A 16,176-nucleotide genomic window follows, 5' to 3' on the forward strand; every position below is an offset into this window, starting at 1 on the left:
TACATTTTTGTCATAGTCATTTATCATTGCCACTGTAACCTATGTTTACAGCTGACTTTAACCTTCCTTTGCAGTTCTTCTCTGTAAACAGACAGATTGGGTTTTAGGGAAGAAGATGGGAATTTTAGCAATGACTGTCTAAAGTGTTCCTCTGAGAGCTATTGACGAACATGGTTTGTCACCAACATCAAGTTGGTCAAGATGTTGAATATTATGACAGTTCCTAGTTTTTATAAATACCCTCACTCTTAACAGATAATGCTAAATACATGTACATTAGTATACGTGGCTGTGGTATTGAATGAGAGTGCTTGAATTGGAAACAGAAGAGTCAGAGACTGAGGAGACGAAGGCTACTTCTGCATTTTGCACTTTAAGTTGTCTTATAAGTTTTGCTGCCAAATTTGTTTCGCCTTGAATGCCTTGAAATAATAAATTAAGTACGTATTTTTATACTAAAAACAATACCAAAAAGATTTTTTTTTGTCTTAATATAAAATTAATAACACTTTTTTGCAGTGTACTTTATACTGATTAAGTGGCATTTCAAGTGTTGTGGCTGTATTAGGCAGAGAGAGTGAGCTTGTCAAATACTGCTGATTTGGTCCCTCCCAGCAGTCATGACTGTCTGTCTAATGAAGTTCATAATGGGCCAATTCCCTTCATAGCATCATCAAAAGGAAAAAACCCCTTAGTTTAGTAGTGAACATACAAACAGCAGAAACACTTTTTAAGTGATTGTATTGGAATGCATTCCATACTGAAAACTAAAACACTGCAAACAAGAGCTTTTCAGACAAGTCCGTCATGAGAGCTTCATTCTTCATCGTGTCCTTTCTGTAATAGAGCAAAACATTTGTAAAAATATTGCCAGTGATATGTGGATAAATATGATTAGGATTACTAATCCTTATGACTTGTGGAAGAGCCTAATGCTGCTAAATACTGCAAATACAGTGCAATTGTAGCCCTCACCTTGCCACCTGCATCACGGCTCTTGGATCTCATCTTGTTGACCTGAGACTCGGCTATATCAGCTCTCTCCTCAGCCTCATCCAGCTCATGCTGCAGCTTGCGGAACTTGCCCAGATTGCTATTGGCAGCTTCCTCCTGAAATGTGCACACAAATTAGTTGTATTTTGTTCATTGTGTATTTGCATGTTCAACAGTCAATAGATTAAACAACTTTGATGACAGATAAAATAAGGAGAAGGAAACACTAAGGAGAAGAGAATGTCACTTACAGCCTCCTCTGATGTTCTCTTGTAGGACTTGACCTTCAGCTGCAGTTTGTCCACCAGATCCTGAAGACGATGCAAATTCTTTTTGTCCTCTTCAGTCTACAGATGGGAGAGGTGGGTGAATTTTAGTATAAAGCATTATACATTATAAAAGGTATTTTGGGTATATGGTATAATTTTGTGTTAGCATTTAGCATTATGTATAATTAAAAAGTATGCTTGGTATGGTATAATTTAATATACCTGATAGGTGAGCTCCTTGATGCGACGCTCATATTTACGGATTCCTTTGACAGAATCACCAGCCTTCCGTTGCTCCATTTCCACCTCACTTTCCAGCTCTCTCACCTTAATGTAGACAAGTAAAGCAAATGTTAAACAAATGGTGATATGTGTACCTGTAAACACATGTAGTTAAGCACTGATTAGCAGGAAGAACTCTTTAGCAAAAGCACAGCATTTACCCTGGCCTCCAGTTTCTGGATCTGCTTCTTGCCACCCTTCATGGCGATTTGTTCAGCTTCATCCAGACGGTGCTGCAGGTCCTTGATGGTCTGCTCCATGTTCTTCTTCATGCGCTCCAGGTGAGCACTGGTGTCCTGCTCCTTCTTCAGCTCCTCTGCCATCATGGCAGCATCAGTGATGGCCTTCTTGGCCTTTTCCTCTGCATTCCTGCACTCCTGCACAGCCTCCTCTACTTCATTCGACAACTGGGATGTATCACCCTCCAGCTTCTTCTTCTGGTTCAGCAGGCTGGTGTTCTATGTGTGACAAGACAGGAATGTTCACGATGGTCCGTGTCACATTGTGAAATAATCTCTGTCATATGAACATATCTGAAAAACACCAATTTAAGATTTTACCTGAGAGTGCAGCAGCTGCACCCTCTCACTGACGTCCAGCAGCTCCTGTTCAGCCAGTTTCCGGCCTCTCTCAGTCTGCTCCACCAGGGACCTGAGCTCATCCAATTCAGCCTGCAGAAGATTGCTGCGTCTCTCCACAATAGCAGTATTCTCTTTGAGATCATCATTATTACGTAGAGCGTCATCCAGCTGCAGTTGGGAATCCTGCAATGTACACATGTTAGAAATGTAATCATGTAATCTCCAGGTTGATAATATACAACCAAACCTTGTTGATAACTTTGACTACATGCACAAATATCAGTAAATTAATAGAGAAGATAGAAAAATATATGAGGGAAGTCTTTGGTAGACAATGAGCAAAAAGTGCTTCAGGTCAGTATTGACTTTGAATAATCAAATGGCGTAAAGTCCATTGTCCTGCTTATTTCACTGTTGTCACTTGCCTTGCGTTCATCTCCGGTTATAATTTAAATGTTTCAATCACTAGAGCTGTCTTGTTTGTAGAACTACTTTTCCCAGATACATTTCAACTAATTTCTCAACTTAAAGGACAAACTGCCGTTACTAATTCTAAATGGATGGTTGCTATGGCTAAAGGCCAGTCGTTAGTTCTAAATGGATAGTTGCTACAGCCAAAAGCCAGTCGTTAGTTCTATCTCTCCCGTTGTCAATTGGGCATATTCCAGTATTCTGCTGTACGTTAACTTTGAAAACATCACTATTTTATTTAGCGTACTTCCATCCAACTAGCTAAAAACCACCTCCGTCATATGCTAAATCTTGCTATGTTTTGAACATCAGTATTTTACAGCTTGGATGCATTGTGGCAGTTCATTTAAACTTCACAATGAGTTTGACGAATTAATATACAACTGTGATACGGCCAACAAATTGGAACTACTTCATGGGTGTGCATACGGTTAATGCACCCCGTTATAGAACGTAGGGCAATGGGGAATTCAACCAAGCTGTGGAATAAATAGATTTAACAGTCTTCAGAACATTGGGAAGGTCCATTCTTGTGAATGGAACTTTCTGCAGCACTATGAAGAACTGTGTTATAATAGCTGTTACGTCTACTTTAGGAATGCACTCATAACACCTATGCATTTAGTGATCTCTTTACTGTCAATGGGATTATGTGCTGCATTGTTTTACCTTCATATGTCCATGGAGACCCTTGAGCTGCTTCTGGGCCTCAGCTGCCTGCCTGTTGGCCTGGCTGAGCTGGATCTCCATCTCATTGAGGTCTCCCTCCATCTTCTTCTTCACCCTGAGAGCCTCATTCCTACTGCGAGTCTCAGACTCCAGTGAGCTCTGCAGGGTATCCACCACTCTCTGCTGGTTCCTCTTGGCTTGCTCCATCTCCTCATCCTTCTCAGTAAGTTTGCGCTCAATGTCAGCTTTGACCTGATTGAACTCCAGCTGAGCTCTGAGGATTTTACCCTCCTCATGTTCAAGGGTACCCTATGGAGATATAGTAACATAATAATCTAAGTTTTATATTTCTGTAAAAAACAAGCATCCTATGCCATGTTGGAATGAGGGACACTAGTTTTCTGATTATTTTGATCTTTATGAATGTACCTCAGCTTCCTCTAGGGCAGTCTGGATCTCTGCCTTCTCTTGCTCAAGTGTCTTCCTGGCCTTCTCAAGCTCATGAATGCTCTTTCCAGTCTCACCAAGTTGCTCAGTGAGATCAGAAATTTCCTCTGGAAAGCAGATGAAGATTAGTTAGTTGTGTGGTGTCACTTTGACAGTTATATAAGTTTTGTCTTAAGGGAGCATCAAACAGACCTTGGAGATTTTTGTTCTCCCTCTTCATGGTCTCAAGGTGATCCAAAGATTCCTCATAAGAGTTCTTGAGTTTAAAGAGTTCAGTGCCAAGAGATCTGGTCTCTTTCTGGGCGCTTTCAAGCTCAGTCTGGGACTCCTCATACTTCTGCTTCCACTCAGATAAGACCTGTTCAGGTGAAAATCTTTCAGTGAAATCTGATAAACATGTGAAGGAATATTGGCAATTGTGTTAGGACCAGCTGTTTTCTTACCTTATCAAAGTTTCTTTGTCTCTTGTCTAGAGCAGCAGCAGCAGCACTGGATCTCTCCACATCTACCATGAGATCTTCAATCTCATTCTGCAGTCTATGCTTAGTTTTCTCCAGGGAGGAGCATTTGGCATTGACAGCCTCCACAGCTTCCTCTGCATCTTGCAGACGCTGAGCCAGCTTTTTCCTGAGGAAAAGTATGACAAATGAGTGACAAATGTACATGCCATGTCTAACCATTGAATTTCTACAAATCATAGAGTCAGTTCCCCAGGACCTTACTTGGCATCTTCCAGCTCCTCAGTCCTCTGAATGGCATCAGTTTCATACTTGGTTCTCCACTGAGCCACCTCAGAGTTGGCCTTGGAGAGACTGCGCTGCAACTCAGCCTTGGCCTCTTGCTCCTCTTCATACTGCTCTCTCAAGAGGTCAGCATCATGGCGTGCAGACTGCACTGCATGGGCTAGTGCATTCTTAGCCTGTGGATAGGATCAGATACAAGTCCATCAGATATGTCATAGCTGTAGTCTAACAACTGAAAGATTTTCCTGAATGTCAGTTATGAATACCTTCACTTCCTCTTCAAGTTGCCTCTTAAGATCCTCAACCTGCTGCGTGTAGGACTGTTTGCCTCTTGTCAGTTGAGAAACAAGTGAGTCTTTCTCTTCCAACTGTCTTGCAAGCTCACCTTGATTAACAGAATATTTGTATTTCAATGATAATGCTTCTTTTCTTCTTTTTTCTTGATATATGTAGCAAATCAATAGTATGGTTTTACCATTTTGACTTACCATTTTCAGTTTGAAGCTTGGCTCTCTGCATTGTGAGGTCATTGATGGAACGCTGGCCTTCTTCGGCCTTTGTTCTGTATTCACTCATCTGGTCCTCCAGTGTTCTGCACATCTTCTCCAAGTTTGTCTGATAAAATGGTACAAAACGTTTGTCAGCTGTCAATATAGAGAATCCAGTGAGACATATTATACAGGTTCTTGTTTTTATACATTTTATACAAACCTTGGCTTTGGAGACCTGCTCCATGTTGGAGACAATATCGTCCAACTCCAGACGGAGCTCACTCTTCTCCTTCTCAAGCTTTTGTTTCACCCTCTGAAGGTTGTCAATCTGCTCCCCGAGGTCAGCTACGCTGTCTGCGTGCTTCTTCCTCAGTGTGGAAGCAGTGGCCTCATGTTGCAGAGTGGACTCTTCAAGATCTCTGCGCAGCTTCTGGAACTCAGCCTCCCTCTTCTTGTTCATCTCAATCTGGGCAGCAGTGGCACCTCCAGCCTCCTCCAGCCTCTCACTGATCTCCTCCAGCTCTCTGGCCAGGTCTGCCCGCTGCTTCTCCACTTTGGCTCGGGCAGCTCTCTCAGCCTCCAGCTCTTCCTCCAGCTCCTCAATGCGAGCCTAAGGAAAGTAAAATCGGAAGTATATTTTCTTTCTTTCTTTCTTTGAGAAATATGTTTTCAAATGTTATGTTTGATTTATTAGTGGTTTTTATTCTCCATTTACCTGCAGCTCCTTCAGTTTCTTCTGGAGCTGGGCAGCCATAGCTTGTTCATCTTCAATCTTGCTATTAAGTTGACTGATCTCAAAGTCTTTCCTGTATTGAAACAGCCAATGAAAATGTCAATAGAATATATGCTTTTTAAAATGTGTTTGTTATCTATTATAGATGACTGTCTGATTTGTACATACTTCTTCATCCGCTCTTCTAGCTGTTGTTTGTCATTCTCCAAGTCCATAAGACTTTCCTGGGTCAACTTTAAGTCACCCTCAAGCTTCCTCTTAGCTCTTTCAAGATCCATCCTAAGTTTCTTTTCCTGCTCCAGGGACCCTTCAAGCTATTGAGGATAAAAAAAAGGAATTGTATAAGTGTCTTTATTCATTTCATGCAGTGAGAAATAGGTGCCTGTTGGTTTTATTGCCTACATCATCAACTTGCTGTTCCAGCTTGGTTTTGGCCTTAGTCAGAGTGTTGACTTTGTCCTCCTCACTCTGAAGGTCATCCAGTGTTTGCTGGTGAGCCTCTTGCAGTGCTTTCTTCTCCTTGGTCAGCTTGGCAATGATTTCATCAAGAGCTGCCATCTCTTCTGTCAGGTTTTTAACCTAAAGGTAAAGTCGACCATTGTCAAACGATTGATTACTTAATTACTTGACTTGATTAGTAACATTTTCCTTGGTTATTTTCAGTTCTGCTGACCTTATTCTCAGTGGCATGCTTCTCTTTCTCTACTTTAGCTAGAGTGAGCTCCAGATCATCAATATCCTTCTTAAGCTCAGAGCACTCATCCTCCAATTTCCTCTTCTTTGCCGTGAGCTCTGAATTCATCTCTTCTTCATCTTCCAGTCTCTCAGTCAGCTCCTTGGATTTGGCCTCAAGCTGGATCTTGCTCTTGATCAGACCTTCACATCGTTCCTCAGCATCACAAAGACTGTCTTGTTCCTGTGATGAACAAAATATTGTAGATTGATAGATTGAAGCTACAAATTAAAGTAAATCTGAGTACTATATTAATATATGCTTTTGGATATTCATTACATTTAAATTGGTAGATCTTTCACTGACTAATAATTGCTGGTTAAATTGTAAAGTATACTCACAGTCTGTACTTGAAGTTGCAGGTCATTCTTTTCTTGGACAATCGAAACCATTTTCTCCTCCAGCTCTTTTCTACGAGCCTCAGATTTAGCATAGGCCTCCTTCAGCTTCAGGAATTCTTCCTTCATGTTTGCCATCTCTTTCTCAGACTCAGCAGACTTCAGCAGGGGCTTGATCTTGAAGTACATCTTCATCCAGGGCCAATTCTTGACCCCCATGAAAGCACGGACATTCCACTGAATGACAAGAAGGGAATCCCTGAAGATTTGAAAGGTGAAAAAATAGATAACAGATAACATTATTCATTGTCTTTTAACAGAACAACAGCAACAGAAGCAAAACATGTCTTAGGTGTGTTTTTGTGGCAACACCTTCATATTTAACACATGTTGATTTTTTAAAGCAATGTTGTGTTGCTTACACAAATGGAATTGCAATGGATGGAAGGAAGTTTTAGGTAAAACAAAATTAAATGAATATCAAATTCTAAAATTACTTCACCTGTATACCTGACATGAAGAATAGTTTCATGAGAATGCAATGTAAAGAAGTAGACTCTAACATTATTTGCACATTTGAATGATTATTAAACCAGTGTTTCTTGCTTTCTCTGTGGACATTTTTGTGCAATGACATCCTTCATCCAATCAGTAAACCTATTTACCTGCGTTCAACAATCTTCTGGAATTCAATTCTTGCCAGCATGCCTCTTGCTCTTGATTGGATACCAGTGATGATAAGAGCAAGACGGTCGTCTCTCATCTCCTCAAGAACACCCAGGAGACCAGCTTTGAAGAACACCTTTGAATGAACAGTTTATATTTTTAGAATTAGAATGTTATTAGGCTTAACAAAACTGGCATTTTAGAGTGTTAGTGGTCTGCCGAAAAGAAAACAAAGACCTTGCAAACTGCAAAGCCCAGTTGTTTATGACAAAAAATCTCTTTAACATGATCACTTTTTCAGCAGTATTGTTTACATTGTTGTGAGGTTTCCAACCTGAACCATCAAACTTCATTGTGGTTAGCCTGCATGGTTTATGAAAATGACTGATCAGTGTCAATCAGTCCTGCGCTGGTCCATAAACCATCAACATGAAACTGATGACACCAAAAGTAGGTACCTATACCTCAGAAAGTGTCACAGGTTTTGCTTTATCATTGAAGGTTTATCAGCATTATACTGTGAAGCACCTTAGTGTGTCCGAATCTGTACTGCTCATGGTCAACATCCAGGGATCCAAGCAGTTTTTCTGCTCCTTTCTTATTGTCAATGAACTGTCCATCAGGGATAGCTGCAGGATTCAGGATACGGTATCTGAAGAGGTTACAAAAGTCCTGATATAGACATGTTCTCTCAATATTGTTCTAAGAAATGTATACTAATTAGGACCAAAACACATTTTACCTCTGTTTGAAGTCTGCATACTGGATCCTGTTGGGGAAGCCCTTTCTGCAGATCCTGATGCCTTCCAGCACACCGTTACAGCGCAGCTGGTGCATGACCAGAGGATTCTCCATGGCCCCAGGAGTCTTGGTCTCGTTGGGGATGAGGCAGCGCACAAAGTGGGGGTGAGTTGACCTCAAGTTGGTCATCAGCTTGGCCAGATTTTCCTGTTGTTCAGACATTTAAATGAAAACAAAAATCAGTAGGACTGCACAGAATCCCAGTAGGCCCATCTTGAATTTCCCCTTGGGGATCAATAAAAGTATCGATCTATCTATCTATCTATCATTGATCTATATATACTTAAAGGGATATTCCGCCATTTTTTGAAATACGCATGGAACTACACTCTCATCTGGCGTAATAATCAAGGCAACTTGCAAACGTACCATAGGCGCAGTGATATCGTATGCAGCATCTGAAAATAGTCCCCATAGACAACAAGCAGTAGTAGTGCCAGTAGTTTGCAAGTTGCCTTGATTATTACGCCAGATGAGAGTGTAGTTCAATGTCAAATCAGCCTAGAAAAACGCCAGGTTTCATTTTCAGTTGGTCTTATTGCACTTTCTAACTTGAGAGGAGACACGTTTTAAATGGGAAAATTACCAGAAATCTTAGTCACTTTTAAACATGAAGCTAGCAGGCGAGAAGCTAATGGTCTAATCCGATTCAATGATCTATGCTAGGCTGAAGCTAAAAGTTGTATCGTCAGACTCACAGAATGGCTGGATGAACGGGAACAAGGTAAACATCGATTGTTTTGCCTGAGGGGAGGTGGAAAATGAGCGTATTTCCAAAAATGGCAGAATATCCCTTTAAAAGAAAGGTATGTGGTACTAGTAAATGTATTCACTTTAGTATGTTAACTTATCCTGTTACACTTACCCTGTGAAGGGCAGATACAGTCTGGAAAGAAGAACCCTTCTTCTTCTTGCCACCGCCACCCTCCGGGGCTATAAAAATACCATCTCCATCAGCTTTTTACATACATTTGATGGTGATCTATCAATATCACATGATTAATTAGGAAAAGATTGACAGAATACCTGAGTCAGCACCGGCATAGCCAGCGAAGAGAGCGCACAACATCTTAAGATTAGACTTCTGAAAAAGTCCGACCACGGTCTCATTGAGAGGGTCTTTGTTCTTCACCAGCCAGTTGCCAATGTTATAATCAACAGTGCCAGCATAGTGAACCAGGGAGAAATGGGCCTCTGGTCTTCCCTTGATAATCCTGGGCTTCTGGAAGCAGGCATTTTTCCCCAAATGGTTGTCATAAAGCTTAGCTTTGAATGTTGAATCACTGGCCTTGGGGAACATGCACTCCTCTTCAAGGATGGACATGATACCCATGGGCTAGGGAGGAAAGAATATGGAAGGAAGATTATTCAAAAGATTTTACAACCACACAAATAATAGTGATCTATGCCTTCAAAGAAATATGTCAGTAAATAAAGTGTCACTCACTTTCTCAATAAGCTCAATGCAAGCGGCCAAGTCCATGCCGAAGTCAATGAACACCCACTCAATGCCCTCCTTCTTGTACTCCTCTTGCTCCAGCACAAACATGTGGTGGTTGAAGAACTGCTGCAGCTTCTCATTAGTGAAGTTGATGCACAGTTGCTCAAAGGTGTTGAACTGAAAGACAATGGGCATCTCATTAATATTATATATTTTGTTTAAAAGTGTAGTGTTTGTCTTAGCTTTAAAACTCACATCAAAGATCTCAAATCCAGCAATATCCAGCACACCAATGAAGTGCTGGCGAGGCTGTTTGGTGTCCAAGGTCAGGTTGATCTTGACAACCATCCAGTTGAACATCTTCTCATACACTGACTTGGACAGGGCTCCAATAGAGTAGTACACCTAATTATGAAGGTGTAATGAATAACATGGAATATGCCAATGAATAATATTTAAAGGTATATTATGCAGTTTCAAGTATTTTTGGCGACTCTAGAGCTCCCCTTAGACTCACAATATGCCACTTTATATTTTACATTTATATTTATATTTTACGTTGCTGTTGTATATAGCCTACTTCTGATGGCTTGTCCCCCCGTACACAATGAAAATGCTTCTCATTGAGGCAAAGGACTAACAACAAGTGAAAACTCCAAAGACCTAAATCTACTGACAAGGTAATGTTTCCAAATTATGTCTTTGGGTTTGCGATTCTTGAAGTTACATTGCTGGTTCTGTTGGTAGCGACCTGAAGAATTACCCTATTACAAGTTTGTTTACCATCAAATTGGCTTTGTAGAGGTTGTACTGCATTTAGGTAAAGATCTTGCATAGTGTACCTTTAATAGCTCTACCTTGTTCATAACACATTAGTGACTCAGTGTAGTTAACTACTATCAATATGTATAATACTTACAAAACTGTAATATCACAAGAGCTCCTATTCTGAATTCTGATATTACCTGCTGAACACTCTGTCCCTTGGTGACCCACTCGTTTCCTACTTTGACCCTTGGGTGACACAGACCCTTGATGAGGTCAGCAGAGTTCAGGCCCATGAGGTAAGCGACTTTGTCGCAATCTGGAGTGAAAATATCACAATAACAGTTACACCTCTGCCCACATTTAACTGTAACATGTGGGTTACATCCAAAATCCATTACTACTCACCCTCAGTGCCATCAGCCTCTGCCTGCTCCTCTCTCTGCTTCTGCTTGAACTTCATGTTGCCATAGTGCATAATGGCACCAGTCAGCTTGTAAATACCGTTCTTCTCCTCTTGAGTAAAGCCCAGCACATCAAATGCATCCTGTTACAAATCAAATACTTAATTCAGTAATTACGTCCCTTTAACATACCTCTGTATGAATATATGGAACAGTAAAAGCAGGCCTACTCACATCTGTAGCCATCAGCTCATCAGCATCAACAATAGAGGCTACTTGTGTCTCTCCTTGGGAGATGAACGCGTAGTCATAGGGGTTGGAGGTGATCAACAACATCTCTGCAGAAAGCAAGACCATAGTTGAAGTAACGCTACTGTAACTGAGCTAAGGAAACAAATAATTAAAAACTTAGGCCCTGTGTCTGACAATCACGTTTTTTGTGCTGACAGCTCCCTCAACCTAACCTGACTTTCGCCAGATCCTGTAGTTCGCTGTCTGCTTCATACAAGGATCTGGGACTTCTCGAAAGGAGATGTATTTATGAAGGCGGGTCCTTGTAAAACATCCTCGCATGTGATTTGATAAACCACTTGCCTGTTATCTTGAATGACGTGCTAGGCTTCTTCAAGCTATTGCCAAACCCGGTCGGAAGAAGAGTAAAACCATCCTTGCCACCAATAAATGTCTTCAAAACTATTCTCTGTTAATCTTTTAAAGAATGAATACTCGATAGATTCGACAAAACGGTTGAAATAGCAGAATCAATGGCAGCACAACACTCCTCGCTGCGTGCCGCCATTGTTATTTGAATCAAACACTCGCTTCGGCGCTCCTGATTGGTTGCTCATTTTTTGATCACTGGAACGAGTTTGGATTGCCCTCGTGTCCAGACCCTTGTGTGGAGCTCAACGAAACGCCTCTGGTGGAGCATGGCGGAACTACAAGGGTCTGGCGAGAGTCAGGCTACCCTCAACCACCTTTTATCAGCACTTTGGTCAGCGCTTGTTGCAAGGTTACGAGGTTTCCCCCTTTTCAATTATGATTGGTCATTGAGAGAGAAGTGACATTTACAAGTCCAGCGTTGTTCTAGAAGTTGAATGGATTTCAACTTTCAGCACTCTGAGCGCTGTATAAAAAAACAGTCAGTGGCGAGGGCTTCTTTTCTGCTGAGGGCGCTGAGTCTTGTGAATGCTGAACTTCATAGAATTTGAATTGAAATAGCTACCGTTGGTGCAAAAAAACGTGATTGGTGGACACAGGCCCTTATTTCACTTTCATGCACTCAAATGCCTGGAGATATACATGCATTTCTCACCCAACAGCTCTGGTTTCTGTTGGGACAGGATCTGGTAGAAGATGTGGTAGTCTCTCTCAGCCTTGAGCTGAAAAGTGACCCGGGACTTCTCCAGCAGATCTGGGGATTGAAGAGTAATTATCAATTTCAAGCTATTGCTTTGGTCTCCACAGATGAAGACGGTCAAAAAAGGCTTATATACTTACAGGTCTCAATATCTGCTGAGGACAGCTTACCGCTCACACCGAAGTGAATGCGGATGAATTTACCCTAGCATGAGAGACACATACATTTAATATGGCAGTGATTTTGAGTTGGAATTCACAAGAGTGGATTTTGAGTTGGAAATCAATAGAGGGCTTACGAATCGGGAGGAGTTGTCATTTCTGATGGTCTTGGCATTACCAAAAGCCTCCAGAGCAGGGTTACACTGGATGATTTGATCTTCCAAGGTGCCCTGGGAAAGTTAAACACAACACATAAATTCACCTTTCTAATGCTAGGTCTTGGAGATTCGCTTGGCCCACCTATTAGCTCTGTTCATTTTAATTTTACTGAGATAGTAGTTTGGCTCCTGTCAATGTGTATTCCTCAGCCACCAGGATGGCAGGCTAATCAACAACGAGAGGGGATGACATTAGTTTTTTTAATCAGAAGTGGTCGTGGAAAAAGGTAATAGTCATACATGCAAACATCTACAAATTGCAGTTTGAAGAATATGTAGACAGCAAAGGTAATGCATAATTTCCTGATTGCCAATGCTGTTTTTTAGCAGTTTGTAGAGGTTAGGCGAAGTAGGAAATAGCATTAGGAATCACTGATCAATTGTGAGTGCCCAGACTCTCTTAATGAAGTGAGTGAGTCTGGTGAAATCAGGCTACTTGCAGACTGGAAATTATGTCCAGCACCCAGTGAGGTGATATACCTTTTTCTCCTGAGAGGGGTCCCTCTTTCCTGTTGCTGCAATGCTAGCAAAGTACTGGATGACTCTTTTGGTGTTCACAGTCTTTCCGGCACCAGATTCTCCGCTGTTGGTAAAAAAACAAAAGTATTTAAAGGTTCACTCCCTCATCAACAAGTTAACAAGAATTTTAGAATCAAAGACTGGATTATACTCACGTGATAAGGACAGACTGGTTCTCTCTGTCTGTGTAATGTACAAGCATGAAATGTTAATATAAAAACATGGTATGTTATATTCATGAATTCATGCTATCAATTTAAATGCAACGTGATGAATCATTGTCATCAATTTTCAATATATTGCCATTTAGTGCTAAGACAGCTGCTTTAACAGAAGGTCTTTACCTGTGAGCATGTACTGGTAGGCATTGTCAGAGATGGAGAAGATGTGGGGAGGGGCTTCAGTTCTTTTCTTGCCTCTGTAAGCAGCCACAACTTCCTTGTCGTACACTGGCAACCACTTGTAGGGATTGACAGTTACACAGAACAACCCAGAGTAGGTCTGCACAGATAGACATACTATTGATTATGACCAATGTTAGAAATGAAGCAACAGAGTAAGTCTACAGAAAGAAATTGTAAGTTTGGTCAGTTGTTTTTGCTACTATGGGACAGAGCCTCAGGTTTGTACTCACGTAGATCATCCAGGCTGCGTAACGCTCTTTGAGGTTAAACAGCACAGCAGGCTCATGCAGAAAGGTGAACATCGCCATGTCCTCAATTTTGTCATACTTTGGTGGGTTTTGTTGGTGGACATTGTCCTCTTTCACGGTGACAGTCTGTGTAATAGAAACAAAATCAGTCTCTCCAGAGCATGCACTCCTTCATCTTTATTTAGCATATTTGTCATACAGAACATCTAAGCAGCTCAATACAAATCTAGTCTGAAAAACATAGGGGAAAAAAGTCTTGGCAAAAATCGCATTTCTATAGTAAGCTGAAAGTAAGTGAGACCTGTTATGGAACTGTGTGCCTTCCATGGTACACCTCCCCCCAACATTCAAAATCAATTGTATACACACCATATGAAATTAGAAATGCAATCTTCATGTTGTTTTATCCAGTATTAGTTGTGCAGATGTATAGCATATATTCTACACAACCATTGAACCAACAAAGTAAATGCAAAAATAGAGGCTTGGTGCCGCCCCTCTAGTTGGGCCATTTTCCTTATTCGTGGCCAGACCCTTAATCTGAAAGATTTGGGGGTCTAGTTTACCACCAGGCTAGAAACTACTGTGTCAGCTTTCCAAAGAGGTCAAGCATTTGATGGTAGGCCAAACTGGGTGGGAACAGTGGCTTCTAGAGTAAGAACAGTGTGATTTCAGGGAAAATGCCATGGTCCAATCTAGACCAATGAACAACTAAATGGAAAAATATATAGGAATATAGGATAATGATTTAAGAATTACCTTATCAAACTCAGTAAGAACAGTGACTTTGTCCCCGTCTCTGCTTTGGACCACTCCCTTCACATATTCAACCTCAGGGTCTGTCACAAAGCAGGCCCTCTTAATGTCAAAGGGGCGAGTCTGGGCCTCCAGACGCTCCATATCTGACTTCCTCAGAAAAGGAGCCGCCCCCCCAAACTCTGCCATCAACGCATCACCCATGGTGAAGACTGCAATATAAATTATTTGAACTGATTAATTCCTGCACAGAGAAAACACGAGACTTCATGGACGAAGAACATGATTATAGCAATATGTCTGAAAAGTGACAAGTTAGAATGTTTTTAAAAAAAAAAAACATTTTAAGATTATCATGTGACAGGCAGAACTTTAACCAATACTGTAAGATACTGAGGTGAGTGTTAAGTTGTTTCAAGTGAAGATTTGAAATTAATAAAGTGGATCTGTAGAATCAGATTGGTGAAGTTTACCTGGTTTTAAACAAGATAGTTAAAGTACGGTCAACGGTTAAAATTATAGAAAACAAATACAAAATTCACCAGTACGTTTTATACTGTATATCTTGGCTTTCAGTTTTCATGAGGATTTTATTATGAGATTTTTACAGGTAGTTATCAATTGGCTCAAATTATACCTACAACAGAGGAGCTTCTTTGTTAACATCGGCACAAAACTTCAAGAACAATTTGATTTTCTCATAGCTATGCTTATGACTCCCAAATGTATGTGGCCCTGTCACCTACTGACTGGTCCTCTTGAATCTGTTCCTCAGTATATTGAACAACTTAAACATTGTCCTTGAGAGTGATCAACATGTTAATAGCCACATGAAAACAATAACTAAATCAGCTTTTTGCCACTTCAAAAACTTTGCCTAACTGAGAGTTGTGATGTCAAAACATGATTTAGAAAAACTCTCAGGCAGTAGTGATTACTGCAGTGAGCTTTTCCACATGCCTCTCCATCAAATTCCATCAACTTTTTTTGTGATGAGGAATACATTAGCTAGGGTTCTCACTAAAATAAAGTCACAAAATTGCATGTTTATAAATCACTAAATGGAATGGGACAAAAAAGTACAGTAGAGTAAAATAAAGCACACTAAATTATCCCTGTGTATAAAATGTACAGTACATGAATGAACTTGACTTAACTACAGTTTTAGTGATATTTTCAGTTGTGTATCTCACCTTGTTTTGGTCAAGCCTCACTTGTTCTGTTGCGCAGATGTGATGTCACGTGCTGCAAGTGAACAGACAAGAAGCAATCAGATCACACAGGGTTACAGCAGCAGTGTTGCAGGTACACTGATGTACACCATATGTCTGACTCTGACTGTAGTCAGCTATGCCTCTGTATCCACTATCGAAATGTCTGTTCATCCATTTGGCATCATTCTTGCTATTCTCCTCCATCTAAGTCTGTCTGTCTGTCTCTCTGTCTATCTGTCTATCTATCTATCTCTCTGTCTATCTGCTCCTCTTAGTAGGAACAGATTGAATACTTACAGTACCTCTTGGTTGGTCTTTGCTGTATCTGCTGTCGAGGCCCTGGTTGATTCACCCTTTTGTAGGGGATGGTCCATCCCAATATGGACAGAGCATCAACTGACTCCCACCACACCAGAGTTTTGTCAAAGGAAAACTGGCCATAAGGGTGGAGGCACGTGGCAACAATTGG

General features: G+C 40.9%; 1 protein-coding gene across 1 annotated transcript; it reads right to left on the minus strand.

The window, feature by feature from the left end:
• Positions 1–724: 724 nt before the first annotated feature.
• LOC134065838 (myosin-7-like) lies at positions 725–16,028 on the minus strand. Its single transcript, XM_062520931.1, has 39 exons — positions 16,010–16,028; positions 15,687–15,738; positions 14,497–14,705; positions 13,720–13,863; positions 13,430–13,586; positions 13,241–13,268; positions 13,047–13,149; positions 12,486–12,578; positions 12,328–12,391; positions 12,143–12,241; positions 11,062–11,165; positions 10,832–10,970; positions 10,624–10,742; positions 9,914–10,063; positions 9,665–9,835; positions 9,244–9,553; positions 9,083–9,150; positions 8,159–8,364; positions 7,945–8,068; positions 7,416–7,552; positions 6,754–7,009; positions 6,353–6,595; positions 6,082–6,258; positions 5,848–5,993; positions 5,662–5,752; positions 5,167–5,556; positions 4,944–5,070; positions 4,722–4,840; positions 4,435–4,631; positions 4,156–4,339; positions 3,905–4,070; positions 3,695–3,819; positions 3,266–3,574; positions 2,105–2,308; positions 1,706–2,002; positions 1,485–1,589; positions 1,245–1,340; positions 976–1,110; positions 725–837 (listed from the first exon to the last, which is right to left on the minus strand). The coding sequence occupies exons 3-39, from the start codon at positions 14,695–14,697 to the stop codon at positions 817–819; spliced, it is 5,805 nt and encodes a 1,934-aa protein (XP_062376915.1). The 5' UTR covers positions 14,698–14,705; positions 15,687–15,738; positions 16,010–16,028; the 3' UTR covers positions 725–816.
• Positions 16,029–16,176: the final 148 nt, after the last annotated feature.

The sequence above is a fragment of the Sardina pilchardus genome, chromosome 19 (assembly GCF_963854185.1).
Source record: "Sardina pilchardus chromosome 19, fSarPil1.1, whole genome shotgun sequence".
Taxonomy (NCBI): domain Eukaryota; kingdom Metazoa; phylum Chordata; class Actinopteri; order Clupeiformes; family Clupeidae; genus Sardina; species Sardina pilchardus.

Bases quoted from the DNA above. Each gene is read 5' to 3' on its own strand.
- LOC134065838 (XM_062520931.1), bottom strand. From the start codon at position 14,697: ATGGGTGATGCGTTGATGGCAGAGTTTGGGGGGGCGGCTCCTTTTCTG. The intron at 12,392-12,485 runs GTAAGCCCTCTA...CTCTCATGCTAG, and splicing joins ATGACAACTCCTCCCGATTC to GGTAAATTCATCCGCATTCA. The intron at 6,259-6,352 runs GTCAGCAGAACT...CTTTACCTTTAG, and splicing joins AGCATGCCACTGAGAATAAG to GTTAAAAACCTGACAGAAGA.